Raw genomic sequence first — 10,033 nt, forward strand, 5'->3', positions numbered from 1 at the left:
GGGCGGCTGCGCTCAGTTAGCCATGTTCAGGAGGCCAGTCGTCCTGCCTCAAATGGAGGGAATATTGTAGATGTGAGGGAGGAGGAGGAGGAGGAGGAGGAGGAGGAGGAGCGAGTGGAGGCAGAGGTAATGGTGCTGATCTCAGGGCCGTACGACTAATAGAGGGCGAGGTGGGGGGGGGGGTCACTGGAGCTAACACGGTGGTGATGGTGTGTTCAATTAACGGCGAACCAATCGGCCACAAACATGTGGGTGTTTTCTTGTTTTATCACAAAATGACCCAATGGGGCGCAACATGGAATGATTTGACGCCTAATCTCACATCAGTTAAGATGCTTTTATTATTTTAGTGGCGTGTTATTGTCTTTGTTGGATGATTCATGTTTCTTTATGCTCAGGACGAAGCCGGTGTTTTAAATTAGAGAAAAGCCGACTTGAGGTGATTTGCGATACTGGGCTGCATGAATAAAAATGGCCTCGACTTGACATGTTCTTTTAAATCTGGGCCGGAGTGAGTGATGCTTACATGATTGAGCAGAGTAATAGATGTCAAAGTAGGGTCTAATCAGGTTTATAGCTCTAATAAACCACTGTAATGTGCTGTAATCACCCGGGGTTACATGATTTGCTTTTGTCACATCGAGAAAATGACGGTTCCTTGTGAAAATGACGTATTAAAGGGAAGCTATGTGTGCCGACTAGCAGCCACTGTGGCTACAGGTGAACTGAGAAATTATGTGTTTTTTGGTTTAGTTTGTAAAAGAGAGAATGTGTTGTTTCATCTTTCAAAAGTTGCTTTAAATTGGGTTTTAGGGTCAAATATGGGAGGAGATGGTGCAGCTGCTGCGACTTAAGTTTTCTTTTTTTTTCTTTTATTCTTTCATTTGTCTTATATGCAGACACCAAAGGAAAGTAAGACGTCAGAATCAGCCTTTAAACTGTATCTCTACAATTTAAATTGTTCAATAAGATGATGAATTAACATGTTATATCCCTAATTCCTCACTAGACTAATACTGCCAATGGGTGTTTGTTGACAGTCCACATCTATAACACTGTTATAGACGCTCTCATTAACGTATACCACTTCATAAACACGTGTAATGCATGATGTAAATAACCATAGAGACACACAAACGGGCAGGTAACCAACATTTATTTACCATTATCAACTTTACAATAAAACCAGAAACATCTGTCAACATTAGCAAAATAAAGAACAGAAATCAATCCAATGTATTTACAGAGACAAAGCAGATCCAGGCTCACATACGACAGATAAACAACTCTGCTTCATATCAAACCGCGACAGTGAACATAGCAAGCTTAAGTGTTCTTTTTTTTTCATAGTAAGGTAAAAATCAAAGTTGTCTATTTTTTTTTCTTTTCTTTAAACAAACAAGTAATAGCTTCTCTGAATCTTTAAGATGCTTCTCTATAATACACCACAAAATACTTCAAATTTGGGTTAAAATATAGGAATGTAAAAAGTTGGCGAGTCTCTTTAATTTTCTGATTTTGTTATTATTATTATTTTTTTGTTGTTGTTGTTGCTCTATTCAACAGTCATTTCAGGTGGTGGTGGTGTCCTAGTTTCTAGTTTCATTCCTTCAGCGAGGAGGCATCTTGATTTGCAGATTTTTTTTTTTTTTTTTTTTAAGGGAAAAGATGCTTTGACTCCATCCATTCCTTCATCCATCTATACTTCATGGTGTCATTAGCTCGCGCTCTAGCCATTAAAATCCAATTTCCACACAGCGACCAGCCCACAGCCTAAAAACTCAGTCCAGGTCCGGATGTCGAGCAGTAACCAGGGAAGTGATCTAGTGAATCTAGTCTGTCGTCTTGTTATCATGACGAAAAGTGGCACGTCGAAGGAGTCTCTCACATACATGTGTATATATTTACATATACATATATCCATATACATATGTATACATATACATATACACATATATATATAAATATATATATATATATATGCTCTTAAATTCTCTCTCTCTCTCTTGAAAAACAGTTCACCCAGTTCATTGTGAGCTTCAGGTACAATCACTCTTTCTTTTCAGAGGGAGCCGGGGTCGAGCTGCTCTCCTCTGTTGGTTTTGTAGCCTCGGGGGCCGGGGCCGCGGCCTCCTTGGCCTCCTCTTTGGGGGCCTCCTCTTTAGCCGGAGCCTCCTCTGCCTTCGGGGCCTCGGCCACAGCGGCGGCGGCGGCGGCAGCCTCCTCCTTCGCCTCCTCTTTCTTCTCCTCCTTCTTCTCTTCTGCCGGAGCGGCGGCTCCGTTCTCGGCGGGTTTCTCCTCAGAGGGGGTGGCGGCGGCGGATGCGGTGGCGGATGCGGTGGCGGTGGCGGCGGCGGCGGCAGCGGCAGGCGCTTCCTCCTTGACCGCCTCGCTCTTCTTGCCCTTCTTCAGATTCAGTTTGAAGTTGAAGGACTTCTTCAGGGAGAACTTCTTCTTCTTCTTCTTGGGGGTCTCCTTGGCCGCAGCCTCGCCTTCGGGTTTGGCCGCCTCTCCATCCGCAGCGGGCGCCGGCTCGATGGCGTCTCCTCCGGCGCCGGCTTCGGGCTCCTTGGCTGCATCGGCCGAGCCGTTGGTGGCCGCGGCATCCCCATCGGGCTTTGTGGAGACATCCCCGTTGCTTTTCACATGTCCATTCTCCTGAAGACAAAAAAAAAAAAGGTTGACAGAATAAGTCATCTGTTTCTAAAGCTCAGACAGGAAATCACGTTTAAATGTCATAAAAAAAAACTCTGTGCTCATGCACGAGGCTATTTTAGAGGTACATTTCTCATGTATTCTCAGAGCAGCGTCGTGCTCATCAATTAACCACCGTGTCGCCTGGCTTCAGAGGCGACGCCTTGCAGTACCCTCATCCAGCGATAGGCGGCGGTAGCGCCTCGCAGACCGCTCAGGGTACCAGACAGGCTCAACAAAAGACCAGACCGGAGCTCATCGATAGACGAATGAAAAAACACCAACAATCGATGTTTCTTTTACTAACCCAAATAATCAGTCTGAAACGAATTCTGCTCGATTGATACAATTAATAATAAAGTCATTTTTGTGTCACTTAATAAGTATAAAAAATGTCTAATATTAAACAGGCATAATGATCCAATAGTGGTCCAAAGTATCACATGTATGACAAAAAAATAAAAACAGATATCGCCGGTATCAAATTTTGGAACGCATAATTGTTGCCCAGACGACAGCCAGGCTCGTGCTTTTAAACAGGGAGGAGTAGTGCCTACGTGCGCGCGAGCTGCCCCCCCATCCCCCTTTTAATGCCTGGCGCTATCACACACGTTGTGCGGATTTTGGGTTAAAGCTCAATCACAAAAAAAAACACAAACACACCGTGCCTCATCTCAACTTGTCAACCGAGATAAATAACAACAGTGAGCTCTTTTCTTTCTTTTTTGGGGGGTAGTTTTTTTGGGTGCTCTGCAGGAGACAGCGATGCGTAAAAGCCCCACCTGACTTGCCCCCCTCCAAAAAAAAAAAATGTCCTCACATTCAAGTTTTATCAATTCAGCGTCGACTGAATGTGTTAAACTAACGTTTTCGTGTGAGCAAATCAAACTTATATCAATTCAAATCTATTTCCATTGATACAAAAAAAAAAAAATGTAAAAAAAAAAAAAGCGCACTAAGTGTAATTACCTGTCCGTTGGTTTTGACAGCTGCACCGTCGGCGGCTGCAGCGCTCGCCTCCGCGGCCACGTCTCCCTTGGATGCCTGGGATCCCATTGTGTTATGCGAGTCTTCCAAAGCAAATGAAAAAGAAAAACTAAAAAAAGAGTGTTTTTTTTAAGTTAATCCAAACCCCAGGGCGAGTTACGTATCCAGCGGTGGAACGATGAAAAGTGTTGGTTGTTTTTTTTTTGGTTGTTTTTTTTTTTTTCTTCTTCAAACGGCAGGTACTTCCTCTCGGCTGCTCCTGTGGTCAGACTTGTCACCCCGGTAGAGAGAGACCCTCTAAACTCAACACTGGTTGAACGCAACGCTTCAACATCCAGCAGGTTCGAGGCGCCGCCCGTGGGCGGGACCTTGCTGAGGTCTGACCAATTAGCGTACAGTGTGAGGGCAAGTCTAGCCAGCTCTGACCAATCGACTCTTTGACTCCATAATTGTCCCCGCCCCTCAGGAGGACCCCAGCAATGAAATTAATTTAGCTCAGCTCAATTCAGTGTTTTATAGGCTTGGAAATAAAAAAACACATATTGTTTTTAATTAAATTAATATCAGTGTGCCTGTTACTGTTGATGTGCTCATTTACTTTATTACAGCATTTGCATGTAAGTGTGTGTTTGTGCTAGTGCCTGAACAAGGACTCGTAGACGTTGGTGTAAACATAAACCTATGACTGAATGAGAAACTCCATTCGCTGTAGCCATTCACTTACACCGCATCCAGGTTGGCTGATACATTGTGAATAAATGGCAGTAGTTTCCATTAGGGCTGCAACTAACAGTTCTTTTCATTGGCCCACTAATTTACTTTTGTCTCGATTAATTGGTTAATTTTGTCTCGAAAATGTCACAGAGAAAGTGAAAAATGTATGTATTCAAATTGCTTGCTTTGTTTACTATAGTTAAGGATTAAGAACATGAGCAACAGCAGGCTGTTATTCTTTTCCACGTTTTTTTTGGGCTTACAAAATGATATATAACTGACAAATTTAAAAAATGTTGCATGTAATCATCCGATGGTTTCAGTTCTAGTTTATCCTAATCCTCTCAGTTCATGGAATGAAGTCATCGCTGCGCAGCATAGTTTCAGTATTTCTTAAGCAACTAGGGAAGTTTTGTGAGTGCTTCACTTTTGGTTTCACTAACACTAAAGATGTCCACAGATCTCAAATTACACTCCGATTCAGCATTTAGTCACAGTTTCAGTAAAATCTAATACAACAGGTGCTGCCAGAAGCACTTTTTTTTGCCAGATATTTATGATTCGGGGTCCTGTTTTGCCCTTTTTTATAGAGCAAATGTTGAAAATTCCCAAACGTTGATTATATATATATGCCTTACCAATATATAGAATTATCCAGAAACAGGACACCTAGACATACAACTCAACATGTGACCAATTTCCATTAGCTGTAGCCGGCCAGTTAGCACGCCAATGAGTCGAAATAAGTGAGTTATGATGGTCATGAGATCGTGGTCACGGCCTCTCAGAAATAAGAAAATATGTGACAGATGACATGACACAGGACAGGAGTTTTGGCAAAATGTACAGGAAGAGATGGAAATGGGGATTTAAAATGTCACTTAAGAGTTTATTGCGTCTACTCTCCACTTCTCTCCGTCTACCCGTCTCCAGTAGGAGCAGCTGAACAGTAAAATGGACCTACTCATGTCAGACAATGGTGAATAAGAGTTTAATCTATTGTTCAATGCTGTGCTCTCATTGTGGGCATGGGGACACGGTGATCGGACCGGAGCGCAGGATCAGCGTCGCGGCCAACTGCGTGTCACGCTGTCTCCTCGCGGCTCCATGACTAGATTTTGTTGTTCACTTCCGCTTGTCAACAACATACCGGCAGCAACAAAAAAAAAAAAAAAAAAAATGTCAATGTGATGATCATGCACATTCCACCTGATCGTTTCCCCCCCCCCCCCCCCCCGCGCGTTCCTCGCGACGGCTGTTTAAAAAAAGCTGCAAGTCTCAAGTTGTGAGAGGAGAAGACTTCAGTGTTCAACGTCGCAAATGATCGTTGCTGCGACCAATCAGCCTAATTGATTTCACGAGACTCGGGAACGTCGGAATGCGTGTCAGCAGCCCGTCTTCGACGCCGAAGCCTCCAGCTCTCAGTGTCACATGTAAGTCGAGGCAAACTTTGGCCACATTACATACAGATAAAATGCAGTTACAGGAGTGATTCACAGTCCGTGCAAACGTTCCATCAACGTGGTCAATAGCATATTGTAAATACAACGTTAAATCAGCAATCAGTTGAAGTCAATAGGCCAGTATATATACATTCTACGGGCACAAATATGTAGACACGTGAACAACGGATGGGAACATCTCAACACTCCACCCGTGGTTGTTGAAGATCTCGTATCACAACCTTTGACATTAGAGGAATCGTACATTTTCTTCCCTTCTTACCGAAAGTTAAATGAGAAGACTGATTCTGCTCTCGTATCAATCTTCTCATCTAACTCTCGACAAGAGAGCGATTATGCTTCTTTCCCAAAATATCGAACTATTCATATGATATGCTGCTAGAACAGCCTGCAGTCGTCTGGTGGTGGTGGTGGTGGTGGTGGTGGTGGTGGGGTCTTTCCACGCTAAACTCGGAAAATCATTTCTTTACGGACCTCGCTGGTTTTTGTCAGGGTGAAACAAAGTGTTGCCACAAACATGAAAGCACACTAATGTCTGAAATTTGATCTCATACTTTATCATGTTCTTTTTATATCCCTCATTTGAAACAAAGGAGCCTATAATCAAATTCAAAAGAAAATACTAAACATGCCCCAATAAAAAGTAGTCCTACACAACTTTTTGTTGTGTCCACAAACTTTTGTCTAGTTTGCGTACGTTGGTTACAAATCTTGAAGAGTGTTAAAGGTGTGCATATATATATATATATATATATATATATATTTCATGTGGAGACTGAGGAGAAGTAGAGTGTGAGATTACTCTTGTGTTATCCACAAAAGTCTCGTAATTTAAAGAAGTGGCAGCGCACCGCTAACGTGAAGAGGATTATTGTGGGGAGTCATAAGTGCTTTTTATTACTCTGTTTGCAGGACTGGATTTGTGTTTGCATCCGAGTGCGATAAAACATCAATCGAGCCTCTTTCGACTTTCCTTCCTGCGCTGCTCTGAGGTTTGCCCTCGCGGCGCTCGCTTCATCACACTGAGTGGACAACATTTTCTTACACACACACACACACACACACACACACACACACACACTCACACTCACACACGTATCACGCTGCATCCATCTAGCCTGGCCTTGTAAATGTCATAATAATGTGTCCACTGTGTGCTGCTGTGGAATGCCTGGCACGCAGGCCCGTCCCGTCTCCTCAAGCCATCTTCTCCTGTGAATGGGCTTCTTCAGCCTGCTTGAGGTAACACAGCCTTGGGAGAGGAGGGGGGGACGGGGACGGGGGGAAGTGCTCCTTTCTTCTCTTTCCATGTAAAACCCGGTTCCTGTGTGATGGTAATGACGGCGGTGCTGAGGGCAGTGACGAGGCGCAAGGCTCATCGTCTCCTCATCGCCGCACTTGACACTTTGCTCCGTGTAATGCCCGTGTGTGTGTGTGTGTGTGTGTGTGCGTTTGCACATGTGCGTCTGTGTGCTATGTGCATATAAGGGAAGCATTGTCGAGGGACCAGCGAGCGTCAGGGGGAGAAAGGCACAGAGAAGCAATCCTTCGCACATAGACACACATTATGCACCCGAACACAGGCGTACAAAGCAAAGGAGGGCATCAGCTGTGACAGAGTTCATGTAGATGGGCCGAGGGGTTGGAATGCAGGGAGGAGAGGGTGTGTGTGTGTGTGTGTGTGTGTGTGTGTGGTGGGGGGTTCTGATCTGTATGATAGAGCCGAGGCCTTGGATGTAAAGAAAGGGACGGTGGGGGAGAAAGAAGACAGCCAGAGGTGAAGACGCAGTCATTGTTTGGACGTGTCTGGCAACAATCAGGTGTGGCCAAGGTATGTGATAAGAGGTCATCAAACAACCGTTAATCCGCCGCCCCCCCCCCCCCCCCCATAAGGGAGGGATTCTGGGATTTGCCAAACCAGGAAGGATGCCTAAAGAAACTCTCGCATGCCTCCATAATGAACGAAGAATCAAGAAATGGACAAAAACAGAGTAAATCTTGATGAATTAAACAACAGCGGAACTATATCACTCTCTCACAACTCCTGCAGTAACTGATACAAGTCGTTGATTTAGTCGCGTGCTCACTACTTCTACGTTTTTGGGCAAAACGTGGCTATTTTAAACACTTCTGCCACTACCTTCTAATGAGTTTGATGTATTTTAAATAGCAAGAATTTGCCAAAAAAATGCATAAACACTAGACTTAGATTAAACCCCACGGTATGTTAATACATTACATTACATTACAGTCATTTAGCAGACGCTTTTATCCAAAGCGACTTACAATAAGTGCATTCAACATTGGTAATCAAAAGAACTACTAGTCACCAGAAGTCAGAAGTACATTTCCTTTTCCAAACAAGCATCTAAGAGCCTGAAGCAGAGCATAACTCAGAGCCAAAGTACAGTGCAGATCTAATAGATGTTTTGATATAGTTTTTGCGGTTTATAAAACTGGCCTCCATTTATTTCAATTCATCAAGACTTTTCTCATATTTTTGATTCTTCGGCCACCGTGGAGGCATGTGAGAAAAATAGTTTTCTTCAAGAATGAAATGTAACACACGGTAAGTAAGTGATACACAAATGCTTCTTTAAGTTCTAACCAGCAGATAGTTTCAAACTAGTGATTTACTATTCAAACTTAAGGTACGTCTTAATGCCTATGTAACATTCATAAATGCTGGCCTAAATACATGCTGACTTAATTATCCATCATATTGGAGTTGGACGAGATGACTAACCAATCAAAAAGGTCGTCAGGGTTGAATTAGTTAGACAAATGTTGGCTTTTTGTTTCTTGCGATTGCATTGACGCTTCAAAAATCATAAAAGTTGTGTTCATTTGTGAAGATTATCTTGCTGAACAAAACGTTTAAGTATCATAAATAAATGTAAAAAACAATCTGCAGCACTTTATGAAAAACAAAAGAACATCTAGAAGACTAAAAGGAAGAATCAAGGATGAGTATGTGTATATATATTTTTTCTAAAGATCATTGCATGAATCATTTTTAAGTGGCCTGCTGTTAAAAAAGTGAAACAATCAATGGCATTGAGCGTTCCTCCGAGGAAGTCACCTAACTCTCTCGTGACTGCGTGCTTTACTGAGAGCAAGGTACTTTCCAATCAGGCAGAGAGGTGACATTATGAAATAAGAAGGTGGGGAAACTGAAAGCATGGTGTCACATTCACAAACACCCAGCAACATGAAACAGACCATTCAGTCTCCACAACAGGACTCCGAATACAACAAAGAATGATGTATGATTCAGGGTCCGGGCTTAAATAAAGGAGAAATGGTATTCCGCAAAAAGGGGTCGGATGAATGTTCATCGTTAATGGTTTGCAAAACAAAAGCCTCAACATTAACTCCATTAAAGCTTCAAAGGGCCGATATCAGATTTGTCGGCAGGAAAAGGATTATATAGAGATCACTTGACGTCTAATTGAGCCAATCACGCCCTTTAACTTTCTCTATTTGCCTGCTGTCACCTTGTCACACCGCGTCAAACCGCTGAGCCTCAAGGAGTCGTCCGAGTTGTCCCTTGACCTTTGACCCGGTCTTCTATCCCCCTCTCTTTGAAGGCATGGTTGGAGCCTGGGGCTCATCGCACAGAGCGCCGACTTCTTCCGTTCCGCGGTCAATATCTCTCAAGTGCTCGCTCAATCGTATATAAGCACCAATTCCCAGACCTCGTGGAGGGACAATATAAGCATATGGCTCAGCGTTTGAGCTGACAGATGTCCACGCTGGACAAACACAGAGCAGGGGACAAAAAAAATAATCATGACTTTAGCTTTTGAGCCCGAATGGCCTGGGGTCAAAGGGGGTCAGAGTTAGACCCCAAACAACAATGGTGCAAGGAAACGGGGAGGTGGAGTGTTGTAGTACACCAGTCTTGTTAAATGTCAGATAAGTAGGTCACATTAGCATTGTCGTCTTGAGCGACAAAGAAGCAGCTTTGACGTTAGGGTTACAGTGGTTTGTTGTCCTCATGTTTCTGGGAAGGAGAGAGAAAGTGTAGTAAAAACTCCAATGAACAGATTCAGAGTGTTTGGGACTTTCCATTCATAACTCAAATACTACTGTTGACCCATTTAGAGCCATGGATCACCCTGCCAAAGCATGTTCACGACATTTTACTTTCACTTTCAGCCCACTGCTTCTCT

At 43.4% G+C, this 10,033-nt stretch overlaps 1 protein-coding gene across 1 annotated transcript; it reads right to left on the minus strand.

Annotated features, from left to right (window-relative positions):
- Positions 1 to 1,139: 1,139 nt before the first annotated feature.
- On the minus strand, positions 1,140 to 4,044 carry marcksl1b (MARCKS-like 1b). The gene is made up of 2 exons (XM_068731275.1): positions 3,664 to 4,044; positions 1,140 to 2,658 (listed from the first exon to the last, which is right to left on the minus strand). Exons 1-2 carry the CDS (start codon positions 3,748 to 3,750, stop codon positions 2,050 to 2,052), a joined length of 696 nt encoding a protein of 231 aa, XP_068587376.1. The 5' UTR covers positions 3,751 to 4,044; the 3' UTR covers positions 1,140 to 2,049.
- Positions 4,045 to 10,033: the final 5,989 nt, after the last annotated feature.

The sequence above is a fragment of the Cebidichthys violaceus genome, unplaced genomic scaffold (genome assembly GCF_023349555.1).
Source record: "Cebidichthys violaceus isolate CVI_PGR_0920_01 unplaced genomic scaffold, fCebVio1.0.p SCAF_50, whole genome shotgun sequence".
Lineage (NCBI taxonomy): Eukaryota > Metazoa > Chordata > Actinopteri > Perciformes > Stichaeidae > Cebidichthys > Cebidichthys violaceus.

What these genes read in the sequence shown, in the direction of transcription:
- marcksl1b (XM_068731275.1), bottom strand. Translation starts at nt 3,750, where the DNA reads ATGGGATCCCAGGCATCCAAGGGAGACGTGGCCGCGGAGGCGAGCGCT. An exon ending in CTGTCAAAACCAACGGACAG is followed by an intron (nt 2,659 to 3,663) that starts GTAATTACACTT and finishes TTTTGTCTTCAG; the next exon opens with GAGAATGGACATGTGAAAAG.